The following is a 20,797-nucleotide window of genomic DNA, read 5'->3' as shown; positions in this document are numbered from 1 at the left end:
ACATACTGAATATTCACAAAAATTGTGATGGAATTATTGCATGGACCATGGTCCACACAGCTGTGTGGACCAAAAATAAAAAATACATTATTTTTATACTGAAGGTACATTATTTTTGTACTGTAGGTACATTATTTGACAGTATGTATCAAATAATGTACCTTCAATACAAAAATAATGTACTCTAAAATAATGTACCTACAGTATAAAAATAATGTATCTTCAATACAAAAATAATGTACTTCTTATTTTTGGTCCACACAGCTGTGTGGACCATGGTCCATGCAATAATGATTGGTCCACCTTACAATTTATGGTATAACTATTGAAAAAAAAAAATCATTGTCATAGATGTGATTTATTAAAGAAACAACATTTTATGAATACTTCGAAATAATTATCTAGTCGAAATAGAGAAATACGAAGCGTACTGAGTATCTATTTTACCATATTCCAACCTTATAATTGTGTCTCCCAACCTGGACAATCGAGATACCCGTGAAATGTCTTTTCAACCTACGCGTCAACTTTAATCATTTCAATATTGATGCGTGGCACAATCGATCTGATTGTCCTGTAGCTAATCGCCACGCATCTCTCATATAGATAAGATTCCCAACATGTAGAACTATAAAAGCCAATTGGCCGCTCAGGAGAGAGGACTTTTGAAGATCAAAACTCACATAGCAAGATCAATCCATTGAGAGGTCGCTGGCCTATAAACTCTAGCAAAATACATGTACTAGCTAGGAGAATGACAATTAATAATACAACTTTCTTGATCCGATTTCGTACACTTATATACATATTTTTCATAACAATAATTAACTTTATCAAGTCTATATCGATACAAATATAACTTAACTAATAATTAGCTTTATCAAGTCTATATTAGATTGCGTTAACATTCCGTCAACCAAGTAGTTGAGTCACTGTGATTTACCAATTCATTCATCTATCGAGTTGAAGTGTGAGGACCTATATGAATAAAGAAATTCACTTTTATGGACAAGATTAGATTAACGTATGATATATGAGTTTAGCATTTTAAACTCAACTAATACAGGATAAGTCTGCTCAAATACCATACTCGCTTCCTTGTACGTGTAATCATATCTTAATTAAGATAATCTTTTTTTGAAGAGTTAATTAAGATAATCCAAATAATACAAATTAGGCATTTAGATATGGCTTTGTGTGAAGAGTCAACCAAACAATTAATGTTCACACCTTATTGTGGGGATAATGTTTTTATGGTCGTCATTGATGATGAAATTGGCTTCAATTTCTTGCACACAATCAATTTGTTTGGCTTCAACTGGCCTGGCTTCAATTTATGATATATTATAAGTTTGAATCTAAATATAAAGGTTACTTTTACTAGGGATGTACTTTGACGTAAATTTTGAAATATATTTTATTAATTTTTCATTCTCGGTAAGTTTTAAATACAGTTATATACGTTAATAAAACAAATTTTATAAATTTATCTTGTTTTGAATTGATTAATCAGTTTGATAATTTGTAAACTTATTTTGTTTTGAATTGATTGATCACTTCGATGATTTGGTGTCAAAGCAAATAAATTGTAGAGAATGAGTGTGGAAGGAGGAAAACGTGTTTTGTTTCCTTTCCAAATTTCCATAAATTCATTGAATATTCAATCTTGACAATGCATTGCCATATAATCTTCAAAATTTAACAAGTTAAAACCATTTAAAGATAGTCAAAATATGTAATTTTTTTTAAAATGAACCATCAAAGTGAGTTCGACATCCAATTGCGACAACAATTAATTTTCCTAAGAATATATCTAATTGAATAATATAGTGGCCTTGGTTATATTGTTGGGTATATAGTCTACTTTTGGGTATGGATGTCAAATGTGGAATACGAAGAGGATTTCGAATAGAACAAGGAAGAGAGCTCTTTGTGTCGTGTTGCATGAACATTATATTACTTTTAAAAGTTTAATATCTTTTGATGGATGACGGGTTGACAAGTTTTCGACAGGCAAACACGAATTTATGTTTGACCCAGACCGAGAGAGTAATGGAAAACGAAGAAAAAAACTGCAAAATGAATTGCGTAGAAGGAAAGACGAAATGGTGTTTCTGTTGCTTTGTTTCTGTCTTCTACTGACCATGCAAGAAGCTATATATAGCATGAGGTCAAACAACTTTCTCTACGCAGGACACACAGTTGGCATAGTTATAATGCCTCCACGTCTCAAAGACGGACGTGGACAAGGAGATTAAGAGCATCTACAACAATGGTTAATTGGAGGTTTATAGTACAATAGCATATGACATGAAAGAGAGAGAGAAGAAAAATGATCTCCTACAAAATGTGATTTTTAGTACAGTAATTTTGCAGATGAAAAAGGATGGAGTGTTGTGCAACAATGGCGCCCAGCGAGGGGTTGCAGTGCACGCGCCTGACAATACCTTTTATATATATATATATATATATATATATATATATATATTATTATTAATATATTCTAAAGTTAGATTTGCCCTTATTTTTTCTTTCCTAATCACACCCATAAAAAATTATCAAAAATCGTGAAAAAACTACATGGATAAGGATGCTCTAACTCAGCCAGATGCAAACCACAAAAATAGGAAAGAGATAAATAAGCCTTCTTTATTGAATGGTTTTCCCCAAACATATATAAGCTCCCTAAAGCTTTATGAAGGTGCAATAGAAGGGTAACAATCACATTTTTATCATATTTTTGACTTTTTGTGTAATATAAAATAAATCGCTTTCGAGTTCAAGGTAATTGGTGTATGATCATTTACTACATCATTGTATTGAAAGATGATTGCTGACGGAAAATCAATTACTTTTTGTAAGAAATGATTATTCTTTTGCATTTTTCACCCCTAACCTTTCGTATTGTGTTATTGAATTAAAAAGGTGGACTACATTGAATAGTTAAAATATTTTTATAAATAAAAAGCATTCGAAGTCAAACGTTGACAAAATAGAATAAACAAAAAAAAAACCTAGCATAATTATTTTTGACGTATGAATGTGGCGTAATCTCGTATTCAAGTACGCTAAATAGGGTAATGTTTTCCATATGTCAACTTCCATTGACGTCATACCACACATAACCACAAATAATTCAACAAAAGAAAGACAAAAGCAATTGAAAGAGTTAAACTAATAAATTCCTGCAAAATGTGAAAACCTTAAAGAAACTTCCAAAAATGCGTATAAAAGGGATGGCTATTGCATTTCCAGTCCAAACCATTTCATTCATCCATCAATCTTCCCAATTTCCAGTTAAGAAATTATTAAAAAAATGTTGAATCTTGAGATCTCAACTTCTCTGCTCCTTTGCATTGTTCCTTTCGTCTTCTTCCTCTTCTTCAACTTCACCAAATCCAGTAAAATCCCAATAGCGTACCCTCTAATCGGTTCTTATTTCTCCCTGTTGAAGAACAAGGACCGCCGGCTTCAATGGATTACCGACGTAATTAAGAGCACTCCCAATCTGACGTTCACCCTTCACCGCCCTCTGGGTTTCCGCGTAGTGTTCACTGCGAATCCTTTGAATGTTCAGCACGTCCTCAAGACGCGCTTTCCTATCTACCGGAAAGGGGATTTCTCGAGGAGCATTTTGGATGATTTTCTCGGCGACGGGATCTTTAACACCGACGGCGAGAGCTGGAAGTTCCAGAGACAAGTCGCCAGCCACGAGTTCAACACTAGATCTCTCAGGAAGTTCGTGGAGACCGTGGTTGATACGGAGCTCTCCGACCGCTTGATTCCGATTCTTGATTCTGCGGCTAAGAACAAAACGGTTCTTGATTTCCAGGATATTCTTCAAAGATTCGCTTTTGATAATATCTGCAAGATTGCTTTCGGGTACGATCCGGGGTATCTGTTACCGTCTCTTCCGGAAGCGAAATTTGCCGTTGCTTTTGAAGAGGCTGTTATGATCAGTAGCCAAAGATTCAATGCTGTTAGCCCTCTGATCTGGAAATTGAAACGTTTGTTTAACGTTGGATCCGAGAGGAAGCTCCGGGCTGCTGTTGACGAGGTTAGAGAATTTGCCAAAAAGATTGTCAGAGAGAAGAAGCAGGAGCTGGAGGAGAAGTCAACGCTGGATTCCGTTGACTTACTGTCCAGATTCTTGAGCTCCGGCCACTCCGACGAAAATTTCGTGATGGAAATCGTGATAAGCTTTATACTGGCGGGTCGGGACACCACGTCAGCGGCGCTGACGTGGTTTTTCTGGGTGGTTTCCCGGCACCCCGAAGTAGAAAATGAAATCTTAAAAGAGGTAAGGTCAAAATCGGAATCCGCACTGTATGATGAAGTGAAGAACATGGTTTACACTCACGCTGCGCTTTCTGAAACCATGAGGCTTTACCCGCCGGTCCCCATAGATTCAAAAGCGGCCGAAGAGGATGACGTTTTGCCGGACGGGACCATCGTGAAGAAGGGGTGGAGGGTAGCTTACCACCCCTACGCGATGGGGAGGGTGGAGGACATCTGGGGGAAGGACTGGGCGGAGTTCCGCCCAGAACGGTGGCTAGAAAGGGACGGTGCGGGTAATTCTGGGAATTGGAGCTTTGTGGGAAGGGACTCGTATGCTTATCCGGTGTTTCAAGCCGGGCCGAGGATTTGTCTGGGGAAAGAAATGGCTTTCCTGCAGATGAAGAGGGTGGTGGCCGGTGTTTTAAGGCGGTTCAGGGTGGTGCCTGTGGTGGCTGAGAATGGTGTCGAACCAGACTTCATAATGTATCTAACCTCAAAAATGAAGGGTGGTTTCCCGGTCACAATTGAGGAAAGGTTAAGTTCCATATAGACTTATAAATTGAGCAGGGCCAAGGTAAATTTTTTGGTGACAAAGATAACTCAATGAATCCTTTCGATAGATTGTGAGCAAGATAGACTTATAAATTAAGTGTTTGTACATCTTATTTATTTCACATGTTTGTGTTATTTATCATAATGAATAAAAATATTATTTTTATCTACAATTTTAATAACATATTTAATATATTATATTATTTTTGAAATACTCATTCTTTACAAAGTAGTATGACGAGGATACCATCACACGAAATGATGGTTGGCATATAATATATTATATAAGTAATAATGTATATAATTAACTACTAAAGATATTATGGATACATAGACTCATAATCTTTTAACCATGTTTACCTAATGATCAAATTGTTTAGTAGAGATGTGATACGTATGCTCATAACAACTGTTTTACTATATTGTATTTCAAATAATGCAATATTTAATGTTTAATTTTTAATGTTAATGTTAGTAGATAATAATATTTAATTTAGTAATCTACCTATTAAAATCCACTAATCAATGACATGGTACGGTGCCAGATCTATAGATTTCAAAATCTTCCTTTTTTTTTTTTTTTGGAAATTACAAATTGGAGGGGCAAACCCCAGGCTGAGGGATAAGAAACAAACAGCCTACTCTGTCTCCAGCATGAGACGTTCACTCACCACTCCCATTTGATCATTACACACAAGAGTATTGCAGCCAGGGGGTGAGGAAACAAAAATAATACAAGGCTCCCTCCTATTAGCAGCAATCAAAGCCAAAAAATCAGCAACAAAGTTTTGTTCACGGAAGACATGTATAACCGTCGTGCACCCACTTCTGCGAATTAACTCTCTGCAACGAACCTTCAGGGCTCCCAGCTGATGATTGCTCTCGTTGGTACCATTGAGAGCCTTTTCCATCTCTTTGCAATCAGTCTGCACCTCTATGTTAGGGATTCCTTTAGATTCCGTCCATCGCAGGGCCAACTCCAACGCTCTCAGTTCAGTTTCCAAAGGGTTGCTTGCTTGGAATGAGAAAGAGCAACCTTCAATCCATCTACCGTTTTTGTCTCTAAAGATAGCGCCTCCTCCTGCAAGTGTATAATCTCCTTTAAATGATCCATCGACATTAAGAACCAACGGAGAATCAGTCTGTCTTTTCCAACGAATTTGTTTTGTTACGTATGTCCCCTGGGGTTTCCCGCATTAGTGATATTATTGTTATTTATATTATAACCTATGATGTTGTATTAGTGGTTAATATGTAGTCAATAGTTAGGGTCTATTAGTCAGGAGACATATGTGTTACTTTCCATATAGGACTCTACCTTCCAATTGTATTGTTCAGATCAGTAATACTATCGTTCATTTGGTATCAGTTGCGATAGGTTAGGATTTTCTCGGCTTTCCTCCTTCTTTCCCGTAAACAGATACATGGCCACTCCTCCCACCACCGGTGCGGTTACCACCGCCTCTCCTCCGTCACCGGCTCCAACATCCCTATCGTCGGCAAATCATTTTCCGACGATCAAACTCAACGCCAGGAATTACCTATTCTGGCGGACACAAATCGTCCCTTTCCTTCGTGGACAGGGTTTACTAGGTTACGTCGATGGCAGTCTCCCGTGCCCTCCGGTGACTGCACCGTCCGCTGCTCCGACCACAGCCGACGCACCCGCCACCCTACCTTCTCCTCCTTCTCCGGCGTATTTGGCGTGGATGTAAGAACAAATAATAAAAGGTCAAAAGTATGAGTCCACTAAACTCCACTATGACCTTAAATCAGGGATACACTAACACCTAAATTAGGGATCCACTAATTTATGTTTTGTTCTTATTCAGAAAGTGGTGCAAATAATTAAGAATAGGAAAATTTTCATGATTAGTGCATTGATGGAATGCAACTATATAAAGGCCATCAAAATCCCCCTCACTGCTTGATATACAGTCTTGTACACCATCTGAGAGAGTTGAGTCAAGTGAGAGAAAAATAATTAGAAAGCTCAAGCAACAGCAGTAAGCAGATCAGGCAATCATCAAACAAATAACTATGGCTGGAGGTTAGATCCTATATTTCATATACTTCAGTTCAGTTTTAATTCTTACAGTGGATTCAGCAAGATCATGTGATCTTGTCGATGATCATCTCCTCCCTCACGAACGAGGTGATGTATCTGGCTGTAGGTAAGGACACATCCCGCGCCGTTTGGGACTCCATCACGGCAGCGCTGGCGTCCTCCTCTCGCTCACGATGTTTGAGCCTTCTGGGCCAATTACAGACTCTCCAGCAAGGTAACGGCACACCGGCTGAGTACTTGGGCCAAGCACAAATGTTGGTCGAAGCTCTTGCTCTCGCTGGCCGCCCTCTGTCGCCCGACGAACAGATACTGTACGTGCTTCGTGGTCTGCGGCCTGAATTCCGAGCCATGGCCAGTTCGCTGACGGTCGCCGGTACCCCGGTCACTCTTCCGCAGCTTGCTGATCACTTGCAGGCTCAAGAGTTCATCCATTCGGATGACTTCACCGTGCCTGATATCTCGCAGGGTGCAGGGTCGCCGACAGCCTTTTTTGCTGGACGTGGCAGAACCGGCAACAGCAATGGTGGCCGCCACTTTTCTTCCGGTCGCGGTCGGCAAGGCCGTGGCAGGGGCGGCGGCGCACAGGGCAGGGGACGCGGCGGTACACCACGCTGCCAGATCTACAGGTCTCACGGGTATACCGCCGTGTACTGCTACAAGCGGTACTCTGACCGGTCGGAGGCTCATGCGCACGTAGCATACTCCGATGACAGTGTTGCACCGACGACGCCTGAGGCTTGGTACCCCGACACTGGCGCGACGTCACACGCCACTCCAGATGCGCGCATGCTGGATCAATCTGAATTCCCAGTCTCGTGGAGCTAGCAAAGGCTCTCCTGATCTCTATTTCTTGCATTTTTAACCTTTCAAAACCTTCCTTTATTATATTGTAATGGTAAGATTTTAAAATATACCAATGAAACTAGAGAAAGATCATGTTTGGTAACGCATTTAGCGTAGAGAAGATATGGTACGGTGCATTGACCACTATTAAATGTTTGACTTGGTTAAAGTGTTTGATTAATTAGCTTTTTGTAGGGGATGGAAGCTTAGACCATTTATAAAGCCTTTCAATGGGTTTGGGATAAGAAAATCACAAAACTTTGGAGGATTAGGAGCGATGCCTGATGGAATGTGCACTGTGTGCACAGTGAGATAAAGAGGAAAACAGAGAATGGATATTATTGAAGGGAAAGAAAGATATTTGTTACAGAGTCTGAATTAAGAAGTATGAAGAAATGGTATGCTACAGTGGCTTATATACACAATGCTAGGGGCGGTTATAACAAAGTATAATGAATGGACCTAATGCCCTTCACTATTTTCTTCTTCCTCCAACACCCCCCCCCCCCGGTAAGCTGGAGCATGCAAGTCTTTGCATGCTCAGCTTAGAATGAAAGTGAGAGAGACAAAATGCTTTTTCCTATAAACTTGAACATCTTATGGAGATGGGCTCTGCTTCTAGCATCTGAAATGAGTGCTGATCTCATCTGCATGGATCTATTCCATCTACTATAACTCATTTTCATGGATATGTTCCAAGGATTTCAGTTTGTCTTCATGGATCTGCTCCATGTACTTCTATTCATCTTCGTGAATCTGCTCCACGTTCTATTAATGTCCAACTACTGCTTTGAAAAAAAAAGGGAGGATTAATGAGCACTGTGTTCATACTCTTCATGGATCTGCTCCATGAACTAAGCTTGAAAATTGTTAAGGAAAGGATTAACGAGCAGGAATTAATTCATAGTAGATGGAGTTGACTGTGAATCAACATACTGCAAGACACCAAAAAATTCTTGTCTGACCATACTCAGACACCCAACTCTCTGGCCATACAGTCCCATATTTTTGGCATATGACTGGGAACATCCAACTTGATGACCATCCTCAATGAATATCTGGATAGCTCTGGCATCCTTCTTTGTGTTTCCACNCCCCAACCCCCCCCCCCCCCCGGTAAGCTGGAGCATGCAAGTCTTTGCATGCTCAGCTTAGAATGAAAGTGAGAGAGACAAAATGCTTTTTCCTATAAACTTGAACATCTTATGGAGATGGGCTCTGCTTCTAGCATCTGAAATGAGTGCTGATCTCATCTGCATGGATCTATTCCATCTACTATAACTCATTTTCATGGATATGTTCCAAGGATTTCAGTTTGTCTTCATGGATCTGCTCCATGTACTTCTATTCATCTTCGTGAATCTGCTCCACGTTCTATTAATGTCCAACTACTGCTTTGAAAAAAAAAGGGAGGATTAATGAGCACTGTGTTCATACTCTTCATGGATCTGCTCCATGAACTAAGCTTGAAAATTGTTAAGGAAAGGATTAACGAGCAGGAATTAATTCATAGTAGATGGAGTTGACTGTGAATCAACATACTGCAAGACACCAAAAAATTCTTGTCTGACCATACTCAGACACCCAACTCTCTGGCCATACAGTCCCATATTTTTGGCATATGACTGGGAACATCCAACTTGATGACCATCCTCAATGAATATCTGGATAGCTCTGGCATCCTTCTTTGTGTTTCCACTGGCAAATCCTTGATATGCCGTATCAAAGAAGGCAAAATGTCCCTTGACCTTAAGCTGGTGAGAGATCTCCTTCCATTGTTCCTCTGTAGGGTCTACTCCAGTAGGATTATGAGCACCTCTCCAAATGCTATGATGATTTGACCAAGTGGGGACATGAATTAAAATTTGTGAATCAGGACAAAAATGCTTTTGGAAGTTTGTAAAATTTCGGCATGCATCCATCCTAGATAGAGATTGAATGGCTCCAATATGCTTGTCTTTTATCAAATCATAATTTTCCTTATAGTCCATATTCAGAGATTCCTCAATCATGTTAACGCTTCCTCCAATTTGAAGATATTCCATGTTAAAACCACCAGCGATTCTCCGTTCTGCTTCCCGGACACACTCGAGCACTACCGGCTTTCCATTATCGTCACGGTAAGCTCCAACTCCGACATTGACTTTGTTGGGGCTAAGATCTACGAGGAAAGCTTGAGTGATGCCGAGGATCGGATCTTTTGGAGTCGGATCGACACTTTGCCACCATAACGACATAGATTGCGCTCCGACAACCGTGCTGGACTTGAATATCATACCAGAAATTACAGCTCAAAAAAGCGCCATGACTAGACATAGAGAGATATGCAGGTATAGAGATGATCGGAGCGAGAAAGATACGGCGGAGACATCGATGGAGGAGTAGATCTATTTGTCGATCTCGGAGCAGTCCAAAAACCGATTAAAAACAACAATATTATTGATAGCAGCAAAGCTTGTTTCATTTACGAATGTATGATTCCACTGCTTGAAAAGCTCTAAATGCTGTTGTCTCTTCCTGCAACTGAATTTGAACCACGCATGGTCAATGAAGCAGTTTTTACTGCCGTCGATCTTGAAGGAGAAGCGGTCAGGCGATCTCGCGACGTTCCGCCATTCGCCGTCGCCGATTAGGTTTTGGTGATCTTCTTCGCCGTCGGAGCACTCCAATCTGAAGGAGTCATCTTCCTTGACAGCATCCTTAATCTGATCAGATAACTGAATCGGAAAAGATAACACATCCTCGATTGGCTTCTCTTCAACAGCCGGCAGACGGTGGGCGATCTCCAGGCGTCGACTCGCCGGTGCCGGAAGCTGCAGCGGCATAGCTCCCTCATCGGCGAGCTCTGATACCATGATGGAATATGCACTGTGTGCACAGTGAGATAAAGAAGAAAACAGAGAATGGATATTATTGAAGGGAAAGAAAGATATTTGTTACAGAGCCTAAATTAAGAAGTATGAAGAAATGGTATGCTATAGTGGCTTATATACACAATGCTAGGGGCGGTTATAACAAAGTATAATGAATGGACCTAATGCCCTTCACTATCTTCTTCTTCCTCCAACAATGCCAAAGAAGTGATTGAATGGATCAATGGTGAGGTCACCCTTCTCGAACCTACGAGGGACATCATTCGTGCGTGTAGGGATTGGGTTCGTAAAGACTGGAAAGTGAAGATCACTCATATCCCGCATGAGTATAATTTTGTTGTTGATGAACTGGGTAAGGTAGCTATCAAAAAGAGCTGCGATTGGATTGAATTTGACGGTCCTCTGAGTTTTATCCTCAAGAGCCTTGAGTTTGACAAGAGGGATGTTTCTTTACTGGTTTGAGACCTAGGCACTAGCATGGTCCTGGTGTTCCCCCCCTCCCCTAAAAAACCAGCTTTTTTTGTAATAGCTCATTACTTCAAAACGCAAAAATTCAAAAAGTTAACTATTCAAAAGAGCTTTACCCGTCAATTTTTTTTTACAAAATCATTTTATGGTGTTAACAACTATTTTTCAAGCACCCCAAAATCTTTGCCACCCTTGCAAGATCTCAATTGGACTGTCTTCTTTCACTCAAGTTTCTTCCCTCGCCACCTTCTATGTAAAGTGTCTTTAGTCCCCTCTCCCTTTTCCAAGCCTACTGCCCATTTATCATTTGGTCACGCTTCCCTCCCGTTTAACTCATTTACTCTTTGTGACTCAACTCTCGGGGTGTTTTAAAAAGAAATTAAAAAAATTATTTAAAAAAAAAAAAAAAAACTCTTGGGCCAAGATTTCTAGTTGACTAGAGCTCATCCATTTGGGCCTAACGTCAATCCATGGGGGACATGGCCATCTCGGGGGGCCAGTAAAATGTAGGTTTGAATTTTTATTTTTATTTTTTAGAATAAAAACTTAATACATTAAATCAGAAACCAGAATGTTCGCAAGAAACAGAGGAAGAGAGTACAGTCACTCCCCGCAACTTGACTCAGAAACGGCTTCCCGAACTAAAATATCGGCAGCACGATTCGCAGATCGCCTAGCAAACCGAAAAACTACATCATGAATCTGGGATGCAGTTTCTTTTACATCATCAATAATAAGTCCAAAAGAAGAATTAAAAGAGTCAGAAGATTACGCGTAAAACACAAGTTCGGTATCGGTTTCAACATTCAATTTAGTCTTTGACTATAGTGATTTTATTTATTTATTTTTAAATAATTTTTTGTACTTAATTAGGTTCTTAACTTTGATGGTTTTACCCAATTAGTCCTTCGATGTTAGAAGTCAGGACTAAATTGAGAAAATCAGTATAGTCAATAACTAATTTGAATAAAATCACAATAGTCGAAGACTAACTTGGGTAAAACTACTATAATTGAAGACTAAATTAAGTATTAATAGAGATGAAATTACAAAGTTATTTGAACAAACAACGCAATTGAAAAAACTATCAAAGTCAAATATAAGTACAAAAGTCGTTTAAAACTAAATAAAAAAAATTCGCTACCGTCAAAAACTACATTGGATATTAAGTTGAATTAAAATTTGTAAATACTTTTAATTCTTTCTTTCACAATTAGTAGGTTTAGTGTTTAGTGATTTTGTCACCGCTGACGAGCCATGGACAACTTTTATCTCTTCTTCTCTCAAAAGGTTAAATCCCCAACTCCAAGAGCCCCACGCCCCGGTCCGACAACTTTTATCTCAAAGGTGTGGGAGGTGCTAATAGTTTCCTTCGACATGAAAGTCCAAATCAAGATCTAGATATGAAAATTAATCATTATATTAATATATTATATAACTATCTGTTAAACACAATCATCATATCAGTTGCCTTAAAAAATTGTTTCCAATTCCTAATATTATGTTTTCATATGACTGGAGTCAAACTAGATAAATATTTAATTAGCAAATGAGCATGGATAGAAGAAAGCATGGTTTGATTAATTGGTTCCCAAAAACTCATTGAAATACCCCTTAGAGCCTAAACGTTTTGACTCTTTTTATTTTTTTTTCCCCAAAAGAAGTTAATTTCATGCGCAAATGAAAGTTACTACCACTATCCAGTTTTAAATTTAATAATTAAATATAACATTCTCATTTTGCATACTACACTGGAATAATGTTTAATCCATACAAATTCTTGAACATGAACAGTGAATGCGAGTTTTTTGTATTACATGAAAAAAAAAAAGTAATAAATTATATAAGTAGAGTTAATATGATTATAGTGATATTTTGACCTCTAGTTCTTGACTCGATTTTTTTTTTAATGCACGGAGAATCATCAAACAATAACCCTAAGGGTGTGTTTGGTTCGCACATAGGAATCGGAATCGGAATGGGTATCAAATACTTGGTAATGGTAATGGGTTTTGGTGAAAGTATTTAACATGTTTGGTAAGTGGGTGGAATGATTATTAATAGTTGAGGAAAAAAGGAGGAAGGGAGATGAAACCCTTATTTAATAAGGGTATGGGTTTTGTCATTAATGAGGTATTCCAAACTCATAGTAGCATTCACAAAACCTATCAACCAAACACAAACAATCACTTTCATACCCATTCCTTATGCCTAAACCCACCAACCAAACACACCCTAAATAACTACACAAATTTGGACTAGGCAACGACTATAGAACGTACGGTGCAAAATTAATTGACTAGACAAGACCCTTTGAAGATGTTTATAAGATAAAGTTATGGACCTGAATCATCAAAATAAGTTGCCATTCAATCAACATATAAATTAACTTTCTTATGAATATATTTAATCCAACAAAACTAGCTATTTGCTATGTGTAGCATCTGAGCCGAAAGATGATTAGGCAGGAAAAGTGAATTACATTTTTGCGCGAGAGACTGTGGCATTTTGTCATATTTGCATGCGATAATGTTTCCCATTGACGTCATACCACACGTCCACACAATGAAGCAAATAGTTCAACGAGTAAAGAGTTCGTAAGAGACTCTCAAATTCTACTCCATCAATTATACTATGACAAATATGAATAGGTAGTCCAGAAAAATTATCTACATTCAAAATTTGTAAGAAAAATAAAGTTGAAAATAGAATTTGAAAATACAGGTACTATTTTTCATAAGTGAACTGTAAAAAAGACGGAAAGCAATTGAAAGAGTTGCAGTGATTGATGCAAATGTGGAAACGTTGAAGAAACTTCCAAATATATGGTAGGGTTTGATTTCAATTCCTCCAACAAAAGAATTTCGTAAGAGCTGAGTTTTAAAAAAAAATTAAAAGAAAAATCACAGCCGCCAAAAAAAAATTGATTGTTCACTGCATGTGCTTTGTGACGTATTTGCATGCATAATGTTTTCCATCGACGTTGTACCACACGCGCGCCGCCAAACAATTACACAAATAGTTCAATGAGTAAGACAAGAGTCAACAACGATGACGGAAAGCAATTGAAAAGAGTTGGAGTGAAAACCTTAAAGAAACTTCCAATAATCCTTATAAAAGGAATAGCTATGCATGCTGAGCCAAAGCATTCATTAAGAAACTATTCCAAAAAAAAAAAAAAAACAAACAAACAAACAAAAAAATGTTGAATCTTGAGCTCTCAGCTTCTTTGCTCATTTGTATTGTTACTTTCGTCTTCCTCCTCCTCTTCTGCAACTTTACCGGCCTCATCACATTCTCATCCAAATGCGGTAACGTCCCAAGAGCGTACCCTCTTGTGGGTTCTTATTTCTCCATGTTGAAGAACAAGGACCGCAGGCTTCAATGGATTGCTGACGTGCTTAAGAGTACTCCCAATCTGACGTTCACCCTTCACCGCCCTCTTGGTTACCGTCAAGTGTTCACTGCGAATCCTTTGAATGTGCAGCATATCCTCAAGAAGAAATTTCCTGTTTACCCCAAAGGGGATTATTCCAGGAGGATTTTGGGTGATTTTCTCGGCGACGGGATCTTCAATGCCAACGGTGAGAGCTGGAAGTTCCAAAGACAAGTCGCCAGCCACGAGTTTAACACCAGGTAATTGAAGCATTGAAGCATGTGTTTCATCCAACTAAAAGTTTAATAAAGGAATGCATTCTTAAATTTATATATTATATATTATTTGATATTAAATTGAAGCATATGCTCGATCTATCTGTTATATGTAACTTTGTTATTAAATTAAAACATATATGCTAAATCTCAATTAAAATTTTAAATTAATAGTTGGAGTGAATGTTTGTATGTTCAACACAGGTCTCTGAAGAAGTTCGTGGAAACGGTGGTTGATACTGAGCTGTCTGACAGGTTGATTCCGATTCTGGCCTCTGCTGCTAAGAACAAAACGGTTCTTGATTTCCAGGATATTCTTCAGAGATTCACTTTTGATAATATCTGCAAGATTGCTTTCGGGTACGATCCTGGGTATTTATTGCCGTCTCTCCCGGAAGCGAAATTCGCAGTTGCTTTTGAAGAAGCTGTTAAGATCAGTAGCCAAAGATTCAATGCTGTTAGCCCTCTAATCTGGAAATTCAAACGTTTGTTTAACGTTGGATCCGAGAGGAAGCTCCGGGCTGCTGTTGAAGTGGTTCAAGAATTTGCCAAAAAGATCGTGAGAGAAAAGAAGCAGGAGCTGGAGGAGAAGTCGGCGCTGGAATCTGTTGACCTGCTGTCGAGATTCTTGAGTTCCGGCCACTCCGACGAAAACTTCGTGATGGAAATCGTGATAAGCTTTATACTGGCGGGTCGGGACACGACTTCGGCGGCTTTGACGTGGTTTTTCTGGTTGCTTTTCAGGCACCCCGAAGTGGAAAACGAAATCTTGAAAGAGGTGAGGTCAAAATCGGAATCCGCAGTGTATGATGAAGTGAAGAACATGGTTTACACTCACGCAGCGCTTTCTGAAACCATGAGGTTGTACCCGCCTGTCCCCGTAGATTCAAAAGCAGCCGCAGAGGATGACGTTTTGCCGGACGGGACCGTCGTGAAGAAGGGATGGAGGGTAGCTTACCACCCCTACGCGATGGGGAGGGTGGAGGACATCTGGGGGAAGGACTGGGCGGAGTTCCGCCCAGAGCGGTGGCTAGAAAAGGACGGTGCCAATGATTCTGGGAATTGGAGCTTTGTGGGGAGGGACTCGTATGTGTATCCGGTGTTTCAAGCAGGGCCAAGGATTTGTCTGGGGAAAGAAATGGCTTTCTTGCAGATGAAGAGGGTGGTGGCCGGTGTTTTAAGGCGCTTCAGGGTGGTGCCTGTGGTGGCTGACAAAGACGTGGAACAGGTCTTCATAACTTATTTGACCTCAAAAATGAAGGGTGGTTTCCAAGTGATGACTGAAGAAAGGTCGACCGCAGCTGATGAGTGATGCATGAATACTGAATTACTGGGCAAATAGTTTTACTCCGTGTAGGTGTTTGTACCTCGTCTTTACCCAGAGGTCTATGTTAAGGCCTGTGTTATTTATGTACTTTTGAAATGTTTGTTATAATAAAGTTATACGGAGTATATGTTTTTGAAATGAGTATTCTCTCCAGACTACACAAAGCAAGCAAAATCAAAATGTTCAAAAACTCCTAGCATTTCACAAAGAAGCATCACTCCATGTATCGAATTACATGAGTAAAATACAAGCTTCAGTTTAACGGTCCAAGGTATATAAGAACAAAAATAAAACAGCCAAAAAAGAAATCCTAATGTAATTTAACTCACTGCAATTCTCATCATTCAAAGTGTGGTGCAACGTACAAAATGCTTCCCTCAGTCCATAATAAAGGTAGTTAGTAGAACTTGTGATAACTTAATAACCATAGTTGCCTCCATACACAGAACTGTAATCTGATCCATGACCATGTCCTGTGTTTCCGGCAGCAGTTGTCGGCGGGGAACTGTATACGTGACCATGAGAAGTATACGGGTTATAACCTTGTGTAGGCGGTCCACCAGCAGAACTTTGCATATTGCTTGTAGCATCAGCAATAAAATTCTGCAATGGAGAATTCAAAGGCCCGTGAGACTAAATCCGAAGATTACAAGTAACTTCATTATGTAAGTGTAAAATGGGCAAACACTTTTTTAGTAAGTAGACACTACTGCGTATTTTACTAGACTAGAATCACGGAAAAGAGATTATGCAAGTGTGCATAGTAACATGACATATATAAGCATGCACCATATAACACAATAGACACAATAATTATGCAAAAGTACCTGTATTAACTGCTGGGCAGTTTGGACTTGTGAGGCAGTCCCATTTATTTCAATAGTCATCTCGCCGGGAACACCTCTTGTTTCCTGTATGGCAATAGTTGCACCACTGGTGCGGCGAATATAGCTAATATTTGAACCAGAGGTACCAATTACAGCATCAGCATATGACAAGGGAATTTGCATGTTTTGTGTGACCTAATAAACCAAAAAGCAGCAAAACACAGATTGGTGAGAAGAAGTGTTAATTACAAAACAGCACTTAGAAGGATTCCAATATTTTATTTTATTTCAGTTTTTATCTTGACAAGTCAGGATTTCTATGGTATGTTTTTAGAAAAGCAAAAATGGTGAACTATACTCACCTTTGTAACCATTGATTGTTGTGGCTGCATACTTGTTGCATGAGCTCCCATTGATGCATCTCTATCATACATAGGCAGGGGCTGGCGTGATTGTTTGTCCAAAGGAGGCATGTCCCCTGGTGGATAGTAATTATCATATTGACGAGGTGGTGGCATATATTGAGGGCTTGGTCCAAAACCAGGTCCACCACCAGCATTCACGGGAAAACCAGAATGAGGGGGTGCCCAAGATGGGGTTGGACCAGGTGGGGGCATGTTTTGGTTTCCACGTGGATTAGGCATTTTCATCTGAGCAAAAACAAAATTAAAATCAAATGATCAAGATATATGTGAAAGAAAACTCTAGATATTTTACTTCTTGAATTTATAGTTTATACTGTCAAATTCAAAAGACAAGTTGCAGAGTTACCTGCATTTCAAACACCCCTATAACACTACGATCAACCAAAAATTTTCTTAGATGTGAAGCAATCATTTCCACTGCTTTATGAACACCCGCAGGCTCCCCCTGTACCTCAACAACGCTATCCTCTGGTAGAGCAAAAATGGGCAGGTGCTCTGAAGAAAATTTTCAAATAGAATCTATAAGAATTATGGTAGAAAAAAGACACTTCTGAAGATCAAATAGAAAACAGCAGAGTTCCAATGGAACCATCATTGAAATTAGCAGAGTAGCTTTTATGTATCTTTTACTCCATAAATCAGCAATTAATATCAACAAGAGGTGATGAAAATCCTGAACAAAGCCAAGAAGACATCTCAAAACATTACAAAGAGCACGATCAAATGCAATGACTTGATCTTGCTTAGTAAAAAAAAAAAGAACAGAAAAACAAACCCAACTCAATGAATTCTTGGCCAAAAGGTTAGCAGGTAAAATTCTTTCATAGAAAAATTTCAAAAATTATATTAAAAAAATAATTTACCTTCTCCAAGCACTCGGATAGTACACTGAGAAGCATCCTGGATAGACTTAATAGTGGTCCCCTGCTTCCCTATCAAACTTCCTGCCTGAGTAGCTGCCACAAGTAGCCTTGTGCAAACTGTTCTTGCATTGCCTGATGGAGCTGCAGCTGAATCTGAGTCAATATCATTTACACGCTCATGGACCCTTAGTAGACCATCCATTGCAGGAGAAATAGAGAGATCAGGCTCTTCTTTGGCAGAAATCATCACCTGAACAGTGTAGTAAATTATGTGTCAAACATGCATACAAATCCCAAAAACAATGCTCTAAAATCACAATATGCATCCTGTATTACCAGAAGCTCGTTTCCTAACATATACAACACCAAACACCAATATTAATTTATATATTATTCAGACCATGAGATAAAACATACACCAATATCTGACATTAAAGTTTCACTCAGAAAAACCTTCAGAAACAAGATTAAGACATGAACTCTAGACCATTTTGCACTTTCACTACCAGTAGGTCTAATATGAGGGCATAAATATCCCTCAGCTTTTATAGAGGAACATTCATACTATGATCAGTTAAATTATAAGCTTGTCTATATTTCCAACTTTTCTTTTGAACAACCAGTTTTTGTAGTGTGTAAGTTTCTGTCAGCCCATCAATAAATATATTTTAATCTGATTTCATCTGTTTTAAGGTTTTTCACGAACTGAAATTCACTGATTTTGCCATCTAAAATTATGCATGAAATGATCATATGTCAGAAGCATGCATTACTTATCAAAATTATTAAATGCCTAATGATCTATCATCCATGTGCATAAAGAAAAGTTCACTACAATTGGATGACAATGAATGCTTAAGTAGTTTCCAGAAAATCTTGGGTGTCAATATTAAAAATTTCTTGGATTTATAAACCAGCTATAATTTTTATAATTTGAATTATTTTGGTAATTCTTCTTGTATTTAGTTTAAAATTGTTGGATCAGAGACCAATCGACTAAGTCCTGAAGTTACCAGATGGAGCCCAACAAAGCTTCTTGGACTGATGTATCAACAATATACTTCTTACACATTGTCAGAAGAAAATTTCAGCAGTTGCAAGGCTCAATGCTGCAATCTGGATGTTTGGTTCGTCTAGTTTGAAGCCACATGAAGGCAGAAATGCTGCCTTAAATTGGCAAGAACCTGCATACACTCATGTTCATTATAATGATAAAGAAACTGTTATATCACTCTGTGTTTACAAGATGGTTAAAGTTTTTGAAGTTTCTGGTCAGAAGAACAGCTCCATCGGTGTTATGGTGTATCTCTCAAACAGTTTTCTTAATAGCTACTTCTAAACATAAAGATTGTTAGCCAATTATATTATATATGTTAATCATTGGCTGCCATTTTGAAGAGCAAGTATTCATTAACAATTAGTATTTGTTAACATCATAAATCTTATAAAAAAATTTATAGTGTTCAAATTGATGTTTTATCTGAAATAACCTTACTAGAATATTTCAGACCAACTAGCTAAAACTTACAGGGGATTTTATGTTTTATAGTTTGTAAATTAACAGTGTTCAGAATTAAGTATTCAAATGTTCTCCCAGTAATGAATTACAATGTCCTCCTTCCTGAAAATTTCATGATGAAATATTGCATAGGCTGTAATAACTATAACATTTGAGGAACCATGATGTACATAGAGAGTAAATCTAAAGATCAGGTATTGTAAATATGAATCCACGAAGTCTTATGGGCACTATGGGAAGTGAATCATGTGGTGGCATGCAATTGAAGGCTGCTAGTATAAGAGTTTCTCTTACTCCATGAGCACACAAGAATATCTTAATAGGCTAATAGCAAAGCAACAAAATAACTGATAGTTATCTAACAAAAACTCACAGTTCTTTCAGTGGTACCAGGAGGCCCATCGAGTATCTTAATGCGAGACTTGGTTTCCTCACAAAGTTTCTTAATGAACTCCCCCTTCCGACCGATGATACCACCGACCTTTTGAGCAGGAACCAACATCCTGAATACATTTTCTCCTGGCCAGCCAGGCCATTTCTTTTCTTCACCACTTCCAACATCATTCTGTGTGGCTTGTAACTCCTGTGAAGGAAGTGAGTACTCAGGTACATTGTCTGCATCCTGCAAGTTAGTCTCATCGTGCACATTATCTAGCTCAGGATCGTTATCAGTGTTGTGCAGATTATCTGCATCATCAGCATTATCTATGCTCTGCATACTATCAAAGTCATGGATGCCAGGCATGCCTTCCACATTTTCCATGCTGTTCAATTTATCTGTGTTGTTTATGTCATCAATTCCCTGCAGGTTATCCATATTGTTATCAATGTTCTGTGTGTCATCCACATGATTAATGCTCTGCATGTTATCCATTCCATGCTCCCCAAAATTTCCATCAGCCATTTCTGGAGCACTGAACCAAAAACAAAACATTCAGTATATAGCCAATAATCATCACAACATACATATTGAAATTGGAGTATTTCAGTAGGTAACTTCAGCATGTTGGCATATTTTTCTTAACTTAAATGTGCTAAGGTACATCTTGTTTCTCAACAAAAAAAAAAAAAAAAAAAAAAAAAAAAAAAAAAAAAAAAAAAAA

At 38.6% G+C, this 20,797-nt stretch overlaps 5 protein-coding genes across 5 annotated transcripts in view; 2 read left to right on the top strand and 3 right to left on the bottom strand.

The window, feature by feature from the left end:
• The first annotated feature begins 3,240 nt into the window (after nucleotides 1-3,240).
• LOC116014716 (cytochrome P450 94A2-like) lies at nucleotides 3,241-5,003 on the top strand. The gene has a single exon (XM_031254660.1). It carries the CDS (start codon nucleotides 3,317-3,319, stop codon nucleotides 4,826-4,828), a length of 1,512 nt encoding a protein of 503 aa, XP_031110520.1. The 5' UTR covers nucleotides 3,241-3,316; the 3' UTR covers nucleotides 4,829-5,003.
• A 465-nt stretch (nucleotides 5,004-5,468) lies between these two features.
• LOC116016136 lies at nucleotides 5,469-6,027 on the bottom strand. Its single transcript, XM_031256300.1, has 2 exons — nucleotides 6,003-6,027; nucleotides 5,469-5,911 (listed from the first exon to the last, which is right to left on the bottom strand). The coding sequence occupies exons 1-2, from the start codon at nucleotides 6,025-6,027 to the stop codon at nucleotides 5,469-5,471; spliced, it is 468 nt and encodes a 155-aa protein (XP_031112160.1).
• Nucleotides 6,028-9,125: 3,098 nt separating this feature from the next.
• LOC116017901 (aspartate aminotransferase, mitochondrial-like) lies at nucleotides 9,126-10,152 on the bottom strand. The gene has a single exon (XM_031258567.1). The coding sequence runs from the start codon at nucleotides 10,015-10,017 to the stop codon at nucleotides 9,244-9,246; it is 774 nt and encodes a 257-aa protein (XP_031114427.1). The 5' UTR covers nucleotides 10,018-10,152; the 3' UTR covers nucleotides 9,126-9,243.
• A 4,103-nt stretch (nucleotides 10,153-14,255) lies between these two features.
• On the top strand, nucleotides 14,256-16,198 carry LOC116016355 (cytochrome P450 94A2-like). The gene is made up of 2 exons (XM_031256589.1): nucleotides 14,256-14,718; nucleotides 14,938-16,198. Exons 1-2 carry the CDS (start codon nucleotides 14,285-14,287, stop codon nucleotides 16,043-16,045), a joined length of 1,542 nt encoding a protein of 513 aa, XP_031112449.1. The 5' UTR covers nucleotides 14,256-14,284; the 3' UTR covers nucleotides 16,046-16,198.
• A 61-nt stretch (nucleotides 16,199-16,259) lies between these two features.
• Nucleotides 16,260-20,797, bottom strand: part of LOC116016354 (flowering locus K homology domain-like) — a 5,447-nt gene continuing 909 nt past the window's right edge. The window contains exons 2-7 of the mRNA XM_031256588.1: nucleotides 20,068-20,608; nucleotides 18,176-18,425; nucleotides 17,659-17,807; nucleotides 17,250-17,537; nucleotides 16,888-17,082; nucleotides 16,260-16,663 (exon numbers count right to left, since the gene is read on the bottom strand). Of these exons, the coding sequence (XP_031112448.1) occupies nucleotides 16,478-16,663; nucleotides 16,888-17,082; nucleotides 17,250-17,537; nucleotides 17,659-17,807; nucleotides 18,176-18,425; nucleotides 20,068-20,598 (1,599 nt within the window). The 5' untranslated portion in view covers nucleotides 20,599-20,608 and the 3' untranslated portion in view covers nucleotides 16,260-16,477. The remainder of the gene's footprint in view (nucleotides 16,664-16,887; nucleotides 17,083-17,249; nucleotides 17,538-17,658; nucleotides 17,808-18,175; nucleotides 18,426-20,067; nucleotides 20,609-20,797) is intronic.

This window comes from Ipomoea triloba, chromosome 4 (genome assembly GCF_003576645.1).
Source record: "Ipomoea triloba cultivar NCNSP0323 chromosome 4, ASM357664v1".
Classification (NCBI taxonomy): Eukaryota; Viridiplantae; Streptophyta; class Magnoliopsida; order Solanales; family Convolvulaceae; genus Ipomoea; species Ipomoea triloba.
This window is presented reverse-complemented; position numbering and strand designations above follow the sequence as displayed.

What these genes read in the sequence shown, in the direction of transcription:
- LOC116014716 (XM_031254660.1), top strand. Translation starts at nt 3,317, where the DNA reads ATGTTGAATCTTGAGATCTCAACTTCTCTGCTCCTTTGCATTGTTCCT.
- LOC116016136 (XM_031256300.1), bottom strand. Translation starts at nt 6,027, where the DNA reads ATGCGGGAAACCCCAGGGGACATAC. An exon ending in GGAAACCCCAGGGGACATAC is followed by an intron (nt 5,912 to 6,002) that starts GTAACAAAACAA and finishes ATACACTTGCAG; the next exon opens with GAGGAGGCGCTATCTTTAGA.
- LOC116017901 (XM_031258567.1), bottom strand. Translation starts at nt 10,017, where the DNA reads ATGATATTCAAGTCCAGCACGGTTGTCGGAGCGCAATCTATGTCGTTA.
- LOC116016355 (XM_031256589.1), top strand. Translation starts at nt 14,285, where the DNA reads ATGTTGAATCTTGAGCTCTCAGCTTCTTTGCTCATTTGTATTGTTACT. An exon ending in AGCCACGAGTTTAACACCAG is followed by an intron (nt 14,719 to 14,937) that starts GTAATTGAAGCA and finishes TGTTCAACACAG; the next exon opens with GTCTCTGAAGAAGTTCGTGG.